General features: G+C 44.5%; 1 protein-coding gene across 1 annotated transcript in view; it reads left to right on the top strand.

The window, feature by feature from the left end:
- The window catches only part of LOC143294391 (sodium/potassium/calcium exchanger 5-like), a 132,507-nt gene extending 123,201 nt beyond the window's left edge, over positions 1-9,306 (top strand). Inside the window, exons 8-11 of the mRNA XM_076605867.1 lie at positions 2,800-3,033; positions 3,485-3,586; positions 6,227-6,358; positions 9,107-9,306. Of these exons, the coding sequence (XP_076461982.1) occupies positions 2,800-3,033; positions 3,485-3,586; positions 6,227-6,358; positions 9,107-9,306 (668 nt within the window). The remainder of the gene's footprint in view (positions 1-2,799; positions 3,034-3,484; positions 3,587-6,226; positions 6,359-9,106) is intronic.
- The last annotated feature ends 7,610 nt before the right edge of the window (positions 9,307-16,916 follow it).

Raw genomic sequence — 16,916 nt, 5'->3', positions numbered from 1 at the left:
CTGCGTGCAGTTTTACTTGTTTTTCCTGCTGCACACGGGACCTCAGTTTATCGTCTCATCCGAATGACTAGCGTGCAGACCACCACTCAAGGTCTAGTGGAGGGGGAGAAAATATCGGCGGCTAAGCCGTGATTCGAACCAGGGCGCTCAGATTCTCTCGCTTCCTAGGCGGACGCGTTACCTCTAGGCCATCACTCCACATGCTTGATCTGTACCCAAACTTCGTCACGAAGTTTAACCATAAGTTTTAATTAAGAGTTATTGTGTCAATTTTCTACTCGTACACAGTTAGTTGAAAGGTGGGAAATCAAGTTTGATGAATCAGTATTTGATGCTGCAGCACCGCTCAAGCCCAGGGCGAAATGAATTTAGTGCATGAAACCTCTAACCTTCCCTACGTATCGCTTCCTCACCTGGTGTGTGCTTGTGAAGCGTGAGTGATACTGACCTGTAAACATGACATTGATACGGGCTGTTGACCTGTAAACATGACATTGATACGGGCTGTTGACCTGTAAACATGACATTGATACAGGCTGTTGACCTGTAAACATGACATTGATACAGGCTGTTGACCTGTAAACATGACATTGATGCGGGTTGTTGACCTGTAAACATGACATTGATACAGGCTGTTGATGTGTAAACATGACATTGATACAGACTGTTGATCTGTAAACATGAAATTGATACAGACTGTTGATCTGTAAACAAGGCATTGATACAGACTGTTGATCTGTTGACATGACATTGATGCAGGCTGTTGACCTGTAAACATGACATTGATACAGGCTGTTGACCTGTAAACATGACATTGATACGGGCCGTTGATCTGTTGACATGAAATTGATACAGACTGTTGATCTGTAAACAAGGCATTGATACAGACTGTTGATCTGTTGACATGACATTGATGCAGGCTGTTGACCTGTAAACATGACATTGATACAGGTTACAGATGTGTGTGTGTGAGCAAGACATTGACACAGGCTACTAGTGTGTAGACAAGACATTCACATAGGCTCTAGGCGTACATTGACACGTGGTATACCTACTGTTGTGTAACCAAGACACTGTTATCGTCTTCTGTTGTGTAAACAAAACATTGATACCGTATGACATTCAAGACATTGATACAGTCTTCTGATGTGCAACTGTTGTGTAACCAGGACACTGTTATCGTCTTCTGTTGTGTAAACAAAACATTGATACCGTATGACATTCAAGATATTGATACAGTCTTCTGATGTGCAACTGTTGTGTAACCAAGACACTGTTATCGTCTTCTGTTGTGTAAACAAAACATTGATACCGTATGACATTCAAGACATTGATACAGTCTACTGTTGTGCAAGCAATACATTGATTCAGTCTACAGGACTTTGATTCAGACTACTGTTGTGTAACCAAGACACTGTTATCGTCTTCTGTTGTGTAAACAAAACATTGATTCCGTATGACATTCAAGACATTGATTCAGACTACTGTTGTGTGACCAAGACGCTGATGTGTAATCAAAACATTGTCTCTGTCTCTGTCTGTCTGTCTCTCTCTCTAGCTCTCTCTCTCTATTTTATTGTATTTCTCTGCAATTTGTTTGTTTTGTTGGGGTTTTGGGGTTGTTTTTTTCTTATTGTTGTTGTTTGCCATTTGGAGGATATGTAATTACTTTTTGTTGTATTCCCCAGACCAATTTATATTCTCTTTCACCTGGGTAGGATGAACATTGGCTGTTGTATGCTTGTTCCTTTTCCCTCAATAAAAAAAACAAACCAGTTTCAATCTCTCTGTCTCTGTCTGTCTGTCTGTCTGTCTGTCTCTCTCTCTCTCTCTCTCTCTCTCTGTCTCTTTGCCTCTCTGTCTCTCTCTATGCCTCCCTCCCTCCATCCCCTATAGTTTAATATTATTACGATAACAAAAACTAAAAGCAAAACACCACACACACACACACACACACACACACAGAGAATCCTGCCCCCAACCCCATCATAATCCGTCCGTTTGACCAGAGGTCAGTTATTGTTGCAGTATATATATATAGATATATATATACCGATGAGCATAACATGTTTTGTATTAGTTTACACACTGCTAAACATGTATCAGTTATGAATCAGTGTTCTTATTGAATCGTGGCAGCATGCTCAGACTGTGTTGTACTGTTCTTTGGATGCTATGTTCATCTTGTTTTTCTTTATATGTCACATTTTTATCAGCAAGCGTGTAAGTAAATTCTCTTTTGGAGATGACGGGAGTATTCTTGTATCTTGTGTTGTACTGTCAGTTGTATTGTTGCTGCAGTAGTTCTCATTACTATTTCTTTACAATAACAAAAACAACTTAAACTAAAAGACCTTAGTAACCCCGCCCCTCCATCTTGCGCTGTATCAATCAACATAACAAACCCCCCCCACCCACCCACCCCCTATCTATGTTGGGAAGGAAATATCTTAATAAACCCCGCCCCTCCATCTATAGCTGTATGTAAATGCCATAACAACCCCGGCCCTCCTCTTCCGTTGTATGTGATTACCATAACAGACCCCGCCCCACCATCTTTTCACTGTATGTAATTACCATAACAAACCCCGCCCCTCCATCGTTTCGCTGTACGCGATTACCATAACAAACCCCGCCCCTCCATCTTTTGCTGTATACAGCTACCATAACAAAGCCCGCCCCTCCATCTTTCGCTATATGTTATCACCATAGCAATCCCCGCCCCTCCATCTTTTGGGGGGTATGTAATCACCATAACAAACCCTGCCCCCTCACCTCCTCCTCTCCGTCACCTGACAGGCGACCACGCCCACCAGGAGGCGGAGACGTGGCACAAGCTGTGCGAGCGGCCCGAGGGGTGCCTGTGGGCGGGGCTGTGGCTGCTGGCCCTGCCCCTCTCGGCCGCCATGTTCCTGACGGTGCCCGACTGCCGGCGGCCCAGCCTGCGGAAGTGGTTCCTCGTCACCTTCCTGCTGTCCCTCGTCTGGCTCAGTGCCTTCTCCTTCCTCATGGTCTGGATGATCACCGTCATAGGTCAGTGGTGCCTGTTAGAGCTGGGTGTGTCTGCTTCTTTCTCTGTAATAATAATAATAATAATAATGATAATAATGATAATAATGATGATGATGATGATAATAATAATGAAAATATTTTATTTTGTTTTTGTATAGCGCTATAATACAAGCATAAGCAAGCTCTAAGCGCTTTACAAATCCAGTACGTAATTAAAAGTGACACGAGAAAGCACATAAGAAGGAGTAGAAACATATAAAAGGGTGAAAGGGCTAATGAAACAGAATCATTAATAGTATAAAAGTTGTTTTTTTAAATAATAAAAACAGTGCACAAAACCCACAAAATAACATACTCTCAATACATGTAGCATATATTTTTTCCCCATCGCAGTGACGCCTCCAAGAGAAAGTGAAACCGAAAGTGAAAGCGAAAGTGAAACCGAAAGTGAAAGTGTGGGTATGTTGTGCAGGCTTCACGGCCAACATCCCTGACAGCGTGATGAGTCTGACCTTCATTGCCTTCGGGGTCAGTCTGCCGGACGTGGTGGCCAGTGTGCTGGTGGTCAGAGATGGTCAGTGATAAGTCACGGTCAACCTTCATTTCTTGTTGTTGTTGTTCTCCTCCTTCTCCTCCTCCTTCTCCTTCTCCTTCTTCTTCTTCTCCTCCTCCTTCTTCTTCTCCTCCTCCTTCTTCTTCGTCTTTTTCTTCTTCTTCTTCTCCTCCTTCTCCTCCTTCTCCTCCTCCTCCTCCTCCTCCTTCTTCTTCTTCTTCTTCTTCTTCTTCTTCTTCTTCTTCTCCTCCTCATCCTCTTCTTCTTCTTCTTCTTCTTCTCCTCCTCCTCCTCATCCTTCTCCTCCTTCTTCTTCTCCTCCTCCTCCTCCTCCTCTTCCTCCTCCTTCTTCTTCTTCTGCTTCTTCTTCTTCTCCTCCTCCTTCTTCTCCTCCTCCTCCTCCTTCTTCTTCCTCTCCTCCTCCTCTTTCTCCTCCTCCTCGTTCTTCTTTTTTTTTTCTTCTTCTCCTCCTCCTCCTCCTTCTCCTCCTCGTTCTTCTTCTTCTTCTTCTTCTTTTTCTTCTCCTCCTCCTCCTTCTTCTTCTTCACCTCCTCCTACTCCTCCTCCTTCTTCTTCTTCTTCTTCTTTTTCTTCTTCTCCTCCTCCTTCTTCTCCTCCTCCTCCTCCTTCTTCCTCCTCTCCTCCTCCTCTTTCTCCTCCTCCTCGTTCTTCTTTTTTTTTCTTCTTCTCCTCCTCCTCCTCCTCCTCCTCGTTCTTCTTCTTCTCCTTCTTCTTCTTCTTTTTCTTCTCCTCCTCCTCCTTCTTCTTCTTCACCTCCTCCTACTCCTCCTCCTTCTTCTTCTTCTTCTTCTTTTTCTTCTTCTCCTCCTCCTTCTTCTCCTCCTCCTTCTTCTTCTTCTTCTTCTGCCTCTTCTGCCTCTCTCTCTCTCTCTGTGTTTGTCACACACACACACACACACACATACACACACACACACACACACACACACACACACACACACACACACACACACACACACACACATGTTGTCGTCGTCGTGTGGGGGGGATCAGGAGAGGGGGGGGTCTGTCTGCCTGTGTGTATGATGGTACAATAATAGTTTGATATTGAAATACACTGTTCATACACTGTTGTGCTGACCACCTTGTTGTACTGCTGTGAAACATGGACGACGTATCGCCGTCACATTCAACAACTTAAGCAGTTTCACCAAAGATGCCTACGAAAGATCCTCAGCATAAAGTGGCAAGACACGGTCTCCAACCTCCAGGTCTTAGAGAGGAGCGGCCTGCCCAGCATCGAAGGCCTGCTGATCGTGAACTTGGATGACCCTGCAAGCACTTCAGGGACACCTTGGAGGCAAACCTCAAAGCCTGTGACATAGACGTCGCTTCCTGGGAAACGGATGCCCTTGACCGCTCTCGCTGGAGGATGCTGTGCTCTAGTGGCATAAAGACGTTTGAAAACAAGAGAACGCTGGCCATTAAGGAGAAGCGTGAGCGAAGGAAGCAGAGCTCAACTTGTGGAGACGTTTTCCCTTGCAACACCTGTGGGAAGTGCTGCGCATCCAGAATCGGCCTCTTCTCCCATATGAGGACACACACCGACAGATAAGCCTGCCTGCCTACTCATCTGTCGGACCGACGGGAGACTCCATACGTTCATTCCTGTTTTGCACACACATGCACATGCTCGCGTGCGAATACATTACACACATCCCACTTCGAACACACAGTCATTGTCCCTCATAACACACCAAATATACTCCGACATTTCCAATGCAACCCGTAGTTTAGTGCCGTTTGCTTGCCTGGTGGTAATACACACACACGCGCGCGCGCGCATGCATACACACACACATTCATGCATGTGCATACACGCACTCACACATACATGCACGCACGCGCACACACACACACACACACACACACATTATTGCGGGAATGAGGGATGGGACGCTGCACGTTCTGTGAACACAGATGGGTATGTTCTGTTTTGTTTTCGTGTGATGAAGTTGATGTGTACTGATGTAGTAAAGAACATTCAGTCATGCTCTGGGTCAGGATGAATGTTATCATCATGATCGTTATCGTCTTCATTATTCAATCATCCATCATGTTATCAGTCATCCACCAATCGTCGTTGTTCCCGTTATCGTTATTGTCATCATCATCGTTACCACCATAGTGATATATATTTCTGCTTCTTCTTCTTCGTTCGTGGGCTGCAACTCCCACCTTCACTCGAATGTACACGAGTAGGCTTTTACGTGTATGACCGTTTTTACCCAGCCATATAGGCAGCCATACTCCGCTTTCGGGGGTGTGCATGCTGAGTATGTTCTTGATTCCACAAGCCATCGAACGCTGACATGGATTACAGGATCTTTAACGTTGCGTATTTGATCTTCTGCTTGCGTGTACACACGAAGGGAGTTCAGGCACTAGCAGGTCTGCACATATGTTGACCTGGGAGATCTGAAAAATCTCCTTAACCACTCGGCTGTTGCGCCCGTCCCGATATTTTTTTTTTTTTTTTTTTATTTGAGTATTGCTGTGCCTGTGCAGGGTTAGGGGTCATGGCGGTGTCTACCGCTATAGGCAGCAACGTCTTTGACATCCTGGTGTGTCTGGGGATCTTGTCATCATCGTCATCATCATCACCACCACCGTCATCATCACTATGTTGTTGGTGTGCAGGGTTAGGAGACATGGCGGTGTCTAACGCTATAGGCAGCAACGTCTTTGACATCCTGGTGTGTCTGGGGATCCCATGGTTCTTGGAGACCTGTGTCACCAAGCCTGGGTCCGGCGTGGTGGTCTACAGTGAAGGTAGGGCACTCTGAGGAACTCTGAGATACTATGAGGCGCCATGGGGCACTCTGAGATACTATGAGGCGTCATGGGGCACTCTGAGATACTATGAGGCACCATGGGGCACTCTGAGATACTATGAGGCACCATGGGGCACTCTGAGATACTATGAGGCACCATGGGGCACTCTGAGATACTATGAGGCACCATCGGGCACTCTGAGATACTATGAGGCACCATGGGGCACTCTGAGGTACTATGAGGCACCATGGGGCACTCTGAGATACTATGAGGCACCATGGGGCACTCTGAGATACTATGAGGCACCATGGGGCACTCTGAGATACTGTGAGGCACCATGGGGCACTCTGAGATACTATGAGGCGTCATGGGGCACTCTGAGATACTATGAGGCACCATGGGGCACTCTGAGATACTATGAGGCGTCACGGGGCACTCTGAGATACTATGAGGCACCATGGGGCACTCTGAGATACTATGAGGCACCATGGGGCACTCTGAGATACTATGAGGCACCATGGGGCACTCTGAGATACTATGAGGCACCATCGGGCACTCTGAGATACTATGAGGCACCATGGGGCACTCTGAGATACTATGATACTATGAGGCACCATGGGGCACTCTGAGATACCATGAGGCGCCATGGGGCACTCTGAGATACTGTGAGGCACCATGGGGCACTCTGAGATACTGTGAGGCGTCATGAGGCACTCTGAGATACTATGAGGCACCATGGGGCACTCTGAGATACTATGATACTATGAGGCACCATGGGGCACTCTGAGATACCATGAGGCGCCATGGGGCACTCTGAGATACTATGATACTATGAGGCACCATGGGGCACTCTGAGATACTATGAGGCACCATGGGGCACTCTGAGATACTATGAGGCACCATGGGGCACTCTGAGATACTATGAGTCACCATGGGGCACTCTGAGATACTATGAGGCACCATCGGGCACTCTGAGATACTATGAGGCACCATGGGGCACTCTGAGATACTATGAGGCACCATGGGGCACTCTGAGATACTATGAGGCACCATGGGGCACTCTGAGATACTATGAGGCACCATGGGGCACTCTGAGATTCTATGAGGCGTCACGGGGCACTCTGAGATTCTATGAGGCACCATGGGGCACTCTGAGATACTATGAGGCACCATGGGGCACTCAGAGATACTATGAGGCACCATGGGGCACTCTGAGATACTATGAGGCACCATGGGGCACTCTAAGATACCATGAAGCACCATCGGGCACTCTGAGATACTATGAGGCACCATGGGGCACTCTGAGATACTATGAGGCACCATGGGGCACTCTGAGATACTATGAGGCACCATGGGGCACTCTGAGATACCATGAGGCACCATGGGGCACTCTGAGATACCATGAGGCACCATGGGGCACTCTGAGATACTATGAGGCGTCATGAGGCACTCTGAGATACTATGAGGCGTCATGGGGCACTCTGAGATACTATGAGGCGCCATGGGGCACTCTGAGATACTGTGAGGCACCATGGGGCACTCTGAGATACTGTGAGGCACCATGGGGCACTCTGAGATACTGTGAGGCACCATGGGGCACTCTGAGATACTGTGAGGCACCATGGGGCACTCTGAGATACTGTGAGGCACCATGGGGCACTCTGAGATACTGTGAGGCGTCATGGGGCACTCTGAGATACTGTGAGGCACCACGGGGCACTCTGAGATACTATGAGGCGTCATGGGGCACTCTGAGATACTATGAGGCGTCATGGGGCACTCTGAGATACTGTGAGGCGTCATGGGGCACTCTGAGATACTGTGAGGCGTCATGGGGCACTCTGAGATACTGTGAGGCGTCATGGGGCACTCTGAGATACTGTGAGGTGTCATGGGGCACTCTGGCACCGTCATGGTCTTGTAGTGCATGGTTACGGGTTGTTGGGTTTTTTTTGTTGTTGTTGTTTTTTGACTGGGGTGCGAAGCGTATTGGGGAGGGGGTTTGGTCGGTGTTTTGTTGTGAGTAAATGTGTGTGTGTGTGGATGTTGTTTTTTCGTGTGTGTGTGTGTGTGTGTTTATTTATGTGTGTCTGTACGCGCGCATGGCGTATGTATAATTACATGAACTGATAGAAGAAGCGCACGCACCCACATACGCACCACCTCCCTCTCTCTCACCCTTGTCTCTCCACACACGATCCACCTCCCCCACCCCCTACCCCCCACCCCACACACACACGTCCCCCCTCCACCCCAACATATACACACACCCCACCCATATCCACCCCATACATACACACTCAAAGCATTTTTTTTTTTTTAAGTTAGCAATTAAATCAGATATCATCGTAGTAATTACGATGATGATGATAATAATAATAATAATGTTGATGATTATGACGTTGCCGATGTTGACGATGATAATGATGATAATAGTATCAATAATAATAAGAATAATGATCATGGTAATAATGATAATAATGGTAATAACAATGTGATTGATGTCGATATTAATAATATTAGTAATGATATTAACGATGATATCAGTTTCAGTTTCAGTTTCAGTAGCTCCAAGGAGGCGTCACTGCGTTCGGACAAATCCATATACGCTACACCACATCTGCCAAGCAGAGATGCCTGACCAGCAGCGTAACCCAACGCGCTTTATTCAGGCCTTGATTATAATCATATTTGTCATCATTATAATAATATTTGTCCCCCACCCCACCCTCCAATCCTTTCCAGGCCTGGTCTACTCCAGTCTCATGTTGCTGTCCACTGTGGCCATTCTACTGATCGTCACCCACCTGAACGGGTGGCGGCTGACCAAAAAGTACGGTGTCTTTCTCCTGGTCATCTACGTCCTTTACACTATCCTGGCGTCCATGTACGAACTGAACATCTTCGGGTACTTCCACCCGCCGGAGTGTGACAGCTCTTACTGATGATGAAATGTTGCTGGGTTTTTTTTGTTTTGTTTTGTTTTTCTTGGGGGGGTGGGGGGGGGGCGGGATGGGGGGGGGGTGGAGGGGTATTTTTGTGTGTGTTTTTTTGTTGTTGTTGTTGTTGTTGGGTTTTGTGTGTGTGTGTTGGTTTTTTTTTCTTCGTTTGATTGTTTTTGTCTGTGATGTGACGGCGCCTACTGATAAATGTTTTATTTTTTGTTTGGGAGTCGTTTAGGTTTTTGTTTGTTTGTTTGTTGTTGGGGTTTTTTTTGTTTTTTGTTTTGTTGTTGTTGTTTGGGTTTTTTTTTGTTTTTGTGTTTTTTTGTCTGTGATTTGAAGCCATGGGGATATGGATATGGTGGAGGGATAACTTATTGATTGGTTGATTGGTTGGTTTAATGTATGTGTGTGTGTGTGTGTGTGTGTGTGTGTGTGTGTGTGTGTGTGAAGAGGTGTGTTTTCTAGAGTATTGGTGTGACTTTTTGTTGTTGTTGGTATTTAACTGTGCTTATGTTTCCCTCTCTCTCTCTCTCTCTCTCTCTCTCTCTCTCTCTTATCTTCTCTTCTCTCTCTCCGTCTCTCTCTCTCTCTCGCTTTTTCTTCATCTTCTTTCGTTGGCTGCAATACCCACGTTCATTCGCATTTACGAGTAGACTCTTACGTGTATGGCCTTTTTTCTTTTTTTTTTTTACCCCGCCATGTAGGGAGCTGTACTCCGTCTTCGGGTGTGCCATTTTTGATTTGGACTCCTTCCTTTTGGGGACAGCATTGCTTTTGTTCGTCAAAATCAGTTAAACTGCTTGAAAGTGTGGTGTGCAAAAGTGGCTCTTGCGTCACAGTTCAGTGCAACATTTAATTTTATCACACCAAGTTGTAGCAGTAATGGCGCTCCATGGCAGAGTCACTACGTTCAATAGCTCAACGTGTAGATTGGTTTTGTTTTTTTTAAGCGTAGTAATGAGTTAGTTGGTTGGTAGCGAAAACATAAAAGCTAAAAAAAAAATTTAAAAAAAAGTGCTGTTGACACGTAATGCTATTGACATGAAGCGGGGTTTTTTGGGGTTGTTTTTTTCACACTAAGCTGAAACGTAAAACAGTAGTGCCGTCGGCAAATAGTGCTATCGAACGTAATGATAACGACACGTATTTAGACGAATCGTTAAAACTTAAAATAACAGTGATATAGACACGTATTTCTGTTGATCGTTGTCATAACGACAAGTAGCGCTTTTGAAACTGAAAACATGTAATGTTATCGACGCTTATTTCTATTGAACATGGTGACAGCGCTACGTAACGCAATTGAAACTTATCTTTGAAACAACAGTGATATAGATACGTATTTCTGTTGAACGTTGTGGTAACGACACATAACGCTAATGACAGGAAGCGTTATTAAGACGTATCGTTAAAAACTTAAAAACAGTCGAATTATCGATACGTATTTCTGTTGAACGTAGTGATAGCGACATGTAGCGCTATTGACATGTATCGCTATTTAGACGTATCGTTAAAACTCAAAACGGTGGAGTTATCGAACCGTATTTCTGTTGACCATAGTGATAACGACATGTATCGTATTAAGACGTATCGTTAAAACTTAAGACAGTAGTGAGACCGACACGCATTTCTATTGAACGACATGTAGTGCTACTGATATGTAGCGCTATTGAAACCTTCCGTTAAAAACTTAAAACAGTAGTTATATAGACACGTAGTTCTATGGAACGTAATGATGACGACATGTCGCACTACTGACGCTATTAAGACGGCACTGTTGAAACCTAAAGCAGTGATGTTATCGACACGTATTTCTATTAAACATAGTTACAACAACACGATGCGTTATTGACATGTAGCACTATTGAAACGTATCGTGAAAACTTCAAACAGTAGTGAGACCGACACGTATTTCTATTGGACGTAGTGATATTGACACGTAGCGCTATAAATGACATGTGGCGCTATAAATAGTTAGGTAGCCAGTTTCACTAACCGGGAGATATCTAGATAGTAGTCTGCAGCATAGAAACATATGCAGGAGTATTTTGGGACACATATCTTAATCCTGGTTTTTGGTGTGTTTTTTTTGCATGTGCGCTCATGTTTGTGTGTGTGAGTATGCCTATGCCGGCTTTTGTTTTAAAAGAAAACGACCAGTGTATTTTGTGTATGTGAGATTCTTTGATGTTTTGTATGCTGGGTTGTTTGTTTTGTTTGTTTTTTTTGTGTTTTTTCTTGTGAATGACCTGTATGTGGTATTTTTCGGCGCTTTCGATTTGTTTCGAAAACGTAGCTTTGAATCTATGCATTTTTTTTGTTGACGTTCATGCAAAGAAAAGGCAATGATTGTCGAGCATTTTACATTCACAAGTATCACTGATATGGTTCCAGTTAGGTAAAACTGTACATGTTGTATGAAACTGTGTAAAAGATAGATAAATATGAACTGATGATTGATTGATGAATACACAACACAGTCATGTGCATACGCATTGCTTGTATCGCGCGCGCGCACGCACGCACGCACACACGCGCGCGAGCTGAATTTTCTTTGCTGTTTTTGTTTTGTTTGGTTTTGGTTTTTCTCTAAGTGTATCAGGTGTTGAAGGCTTATTTTTTTGTCGGTGTTGGGTTTCATTTTATGTAGTTTTGTCCTCATATTCTCTCTCTCTCTCTCTCTCTCTCTCTCTCTCTCTCTCTCTCTCTCTCTCTCTCTCTCTCTTTGTCAAATGCAAGTGCTGGCTCTGTCTCTCTGTCTGTCTCTCTCTCCCTCTCTCTCTCTCTCAGTCAAATGCAAGTGCTGACTCGCCAATATTTTTGTTAATTTTTTGTGTATGATGGTCCTGGATAATGTCTGTAAAAGATATTGAACGAGAGCGGGATGTTACGTGGTTGTTTTTTGTTTTTTGTTTTTTTTGTTTTTTTTTCCTTCTGAACGCTACTGTATGAAATCCAGTGCCAGTGCAAAATGCACCATTGTGCGTGTGTGTGTGGGGGGGGGGGGGGGGCGTGGGGGGGGAGGGAGTGTCTGAACAGGTGGGTGGGTAGGCGTACGTGTGACTTGAAGCAGATGCTAACGTGGCGATAGCCTTGAGATGGCCTTAGTGTGCTGGGCGAGGCTCTAAGCACCCTGATTTGATTTGAGGCCTATTGTGTGGGTTTGTGCAACCGCATGTAGGTCTGTACACGTGCATTGTACGAGTGTGTATCAGTGTGAGTCTAAATTTTCATACATAGAGGGGGGGGAGGGAGTGGAGAGGGGGGGAAGAGAGAGAACAACGATCGAAAAATGGCAAAAACGCAACAACAACAAAATGTTCTACAACTGCGATGTTATGGTGTATGAAGATTCCACACGTGGACGTTATCACGTCTTCCAGTTCCAGTTGCTTTCATTGTCTTGCTTTGATTTGATTTGAGTCGCTCGCCGTGGCAGAGACGGTCCAGGGTGTTGGACTTGTGATCCAGTTGTTCACCAGAGATCAGGGTTCGAGGCTTCTGTTTCGGCATGGTGTTGTGTCCCTTTGGGAAAGGCGCTTTACTCCGAATTTCTTCCACTCCACACCCAGTTGTGAATGGGTTAACCTGATTTGTGTTTAGGGAAGGTTTAAACGGCGGAAGGAGAGGACTGGGCCCCGCCTTCCTGTGCCGTGTTCTAGAAACAGTGGATATCAATTTTACTTCCCCAGTTGTCGTTAAAAAAGTTAGGGGTTAGCTTTACCCTTTTTTCTTCTCAAACGTGTATTGCTGGCTGTGTTTTCGAAATGGTTTGGGACACCAGTGTAAGACCAGAAATACAAGACTTTTACTGTAGATCTTGCTCGCGTTCAGCTTTATTCTTATCCACAACAGCTTGGTTTTGTGAGGTCAATAGCAATCGTATTTTCATGCCCCATATTTCTTCTTGTTTCTTTTTTTAAATGCATAACGAAACACCATGATATTTTGGTTACTGGAAAAAAAAAATGTTTGGTTTAACGGCTAAGGCTGTGAGGTTTGTGTATGAGAGAGAGAGAGAGAGTGTGTGTGTGTGTGTGTGTGTGTGCGCGTGCCTATGTACATGTACAGTTGCTTCTATCGATGTGGTGTACAGGTGATGGTGATCTTTGTTTAAAAAAACTGACTGGCAATCACTTCCGTTTCTTTGTACTGTGGATCGGGTTGTTTTATCTCTTTGTTGGCTTGTTCAATACTCTCTGATTACTTATTATGCAAGACACACGTATGCCTCTACTCAGGATACAAGGCCCTCGACTCTCATGGAGACAAAAAAAGTCTTTTTTGCAAGATTGGACATTTATTCCTGTGACTTTATACCAGATTGTGTGTGTGTGTGTGTGTGTGTGTGTGTGTGTGTGTGTGTGTTGTGTGTGTGTGTGTGGCATAACTTTTGCTCATACTTGAGTGTGCCATCGCATGCTGTGGACGTTTTGTATGCTTGGAGTCAAAAATAGCTTGGATGTTGTCAAGTTATCAACTAGCTTTGTCTAGGAGAATTATTGTATTTTGAGAGAGACTGGTTCTGAATCACTGTGGTGGATCTTGAACGGATGTTATAGAACCTGGGTGTTCACCTTTTTTTCTTTCCTTTTTTTTGTGATCTGTGAAATAACTTTTTTATGTTTTTTTTTTTTTAACAGGCTGTGTTAAAATCGGGCGTTGCTGATTACACAATGGTGGAAGTTTGGATGTTGACCTGAAGATCGTTATTTTATTTTTTTTTTTTTTTTTTTAGAGTTGGCAGTGATCTGTTAACAGAATGCTGGGTGCGTACAATAAGTGGATGATGGATTTCTTAAAGGAACAGACTATGCTTGAGTTCGGTCTGTTGAGGTGTGAACAGACATTTAATCGGTCTGGTTTTCGCCCTTTGATGTTATGTAGGTGGTTACATAGCGATGGACAGTACTTGCGTGCGTGCATTTGAGTATGCGTGTGTGTGTGTGTGTGTGTGTGTGCGTCCATGGATTGACCGATGAGGTTGGGTGTGGTCTATGAGCAGATCGTTTTGACCTGACCACGTGGTGTCCAGTGTGCTTGCTGATCTGTCAACAGATGGTGGTGACAAGTTTGTGTTCATCTCAACAAACCGGGTTGCTGTTAACTTTCGGACACTGATCGTTACACGAGTTCACTTTTATTTTATGTTTTTTAGCTAGGTCTGCAGTGTATATGATGTATGGAAGCTTTCCGTTGAAATCGGTTTGTTGGTCTGTGAGCAAAATTGCGCTGATGTCGTTTCCTGACCTGTTGTTGGTTTCCATAGCAGATTGTTTGTTGATGACACACGTGTTGATCTGAACAATCCACCTACACATGTGCACAATCCATCTACACATGTAAACAATCCACCTACACATGTACACAATCCACCTACACATGTAAACAATCCACCTACACATGTAAACAATCCACCTACACATGTACACAATCCATCTACACATGTAAACAATCCACCTACACATGTAAACAATCCATCTACGCATGTACACAATCCACCTACACATGTACACAATCCATCTACACATGTAAACAATCCACCTACACATGTGCACAATCCATCTACACATGTAAACAATCCACCAATAAATGTAAACAATCCACCCACATTGTTTTCATAGCAGATTGTCGATGTTGATGTTTAAACGATCCACCCACACATGTAAGCAATCCACCCACACATGTAAACAATCCACACCCACATGTAAACAATCCACCCACACACGTAAACAATCCACCCACACATGTAAACAATCCACACACACATGTAAACAATCCACACCCACATGTAAACAATCCACCCACACACGTAAACAATCCACACTCAATGTAAACAATGAACACTCACATGTAAACATTCTAGCCGCACTTGTAAACAATCCACACTCACATGTAAACAATCCACCCACACATGTAAACAGTCCACCCACACATGTAAACAATCCACCCACACGTGTAAACAGTCCACCCACACATGTAAACAATCTAGCCGCACTTGTAAACAATCCATCTACACATGTAAACAATCAGCCTACACACTTAAACAATTCATCTACATAAATAAACAATTCATCTACACACGTAAACAATCCACCCACACACGTAAACAATTCATCTACACATGTAAGTAATCCACCCAGACACTAAACAATTCATCTACATATGTAAACAATTCAACCGAATGGTTTTCACAGAATTTTGTTGGTGACACATGTGTGGATCTGTAAACGATCCACCCACACATGTGTTGATCTATGAACAATTCACCCACACATGTAAACAATCCACCCACACATGTAAACAATCCACACTCACATGTAAACAATCCACCCACACATGTAAACAGTCCACCCACACATGTAAACAATCCACCCACACGTGTAAACAGTCCACCCACACATGTAAACAATCCACCCACACACATGTTGATCTATCAACAATCCACAAACATTATATTGATCTATAAACAATCCACAAACATTATATTGATCTATAAACAATCCAGAAACATTATTTTGATCTATAAACAATCCACAAACATTACTATGGTGATATGTAAACGATGCACTCACACGTTTCATTTGGAAACGGCGGCTGTTGCGTTTGATGACTATGTGTGTTGATCTCGTCAGGAATCTGCTGTGCAGTTTGTGTCCCATCTGCATCATTCCGTCTTTCATTAGTTCCGTCTTTAAGTTGGGCCTTCGGACTTTAGACGGTATGATGCGTGATATTGGAAATTCACACGGCCCAGAAAAAAATACATGTGTGGTCTGCGGTCAGAGTCCAAGCAAGCGGTTAGTTTGTACACTGACTGTTTTGTTTTTTGTTTGTTGCTTGTGATTGAGGAGGATCAGGACGTTGCCTCAACGTGTGAGGCAATGCTCCTTGCCTGGAGTTGTTCAAGCCATCTCTGTACCTTTCTGTTTGGTGTTGGTCACGCTCTTGTAAATTTGCCAGGAATCGTTGTGGGGAAATTGATCATACTTCAGACATAACTTCTTTTTTAACACATGTTGGTGCGAACACATACATCGTGTGACACATTATAGTATGAACTCATACTTCCTGTTAGATGTAACCCCCACCCCCCCACCCCCACCCCACCCCCACCCCCCACCCCCCTCGAGAGAGTGGGGACGTAACTTGGGCAAGGCACTCTCCACTGTGATCCAAAATCTGGCCCAGACAGTCAGGTCAAGCAGTTGTTTCCACTGCTGTTGTGATTGTCATAGTCGGACATGACTGACTGACATGTATCCATGAATCGTGATGACTTTATCCACTGCAGACAGTTTCCACGCTGTGCCAGGGGGGTGGGGGTGGGGAGGGGGGGGGGGTACCTGTGCCTTGTATCAACTGTCCCCAGCTTCTGACTTTAAATCCAAAGTGAAACTGTTTTGTGTTTGTTCTGTGGCTTTCTTTTGGCGTCAGGGTCTGTTCAGTGAAAAGAGAAACACACACGCACGCACGCGCGCACACATACACACACGCGCGCGCACACACACTTAAAGTGGAAGACGTTAAACTGAAGACTACTACTACTACTACTACACACACACACACACACACACACACACACACACACACACACAAATCGGCAGAAG

Source organism: Babylonia areolata, chromosome 19 (assembly GCF_041734735.1).
Source record: "Babylonia areolata isolate BAREFJ2019XMU chromosome 19, ASM4173473v1, whole genome shotgun sequence".
Classification (NCBI taxonomy): Eukaryota; Metazoa; Mollusca; class Gastropoda; order Neogastropoda; family Buccinidae; genus Babylonia; species Babylonia areolata.
This window is presented reverse-complemented; position numbering and strand designations above follow the sequence as displayed.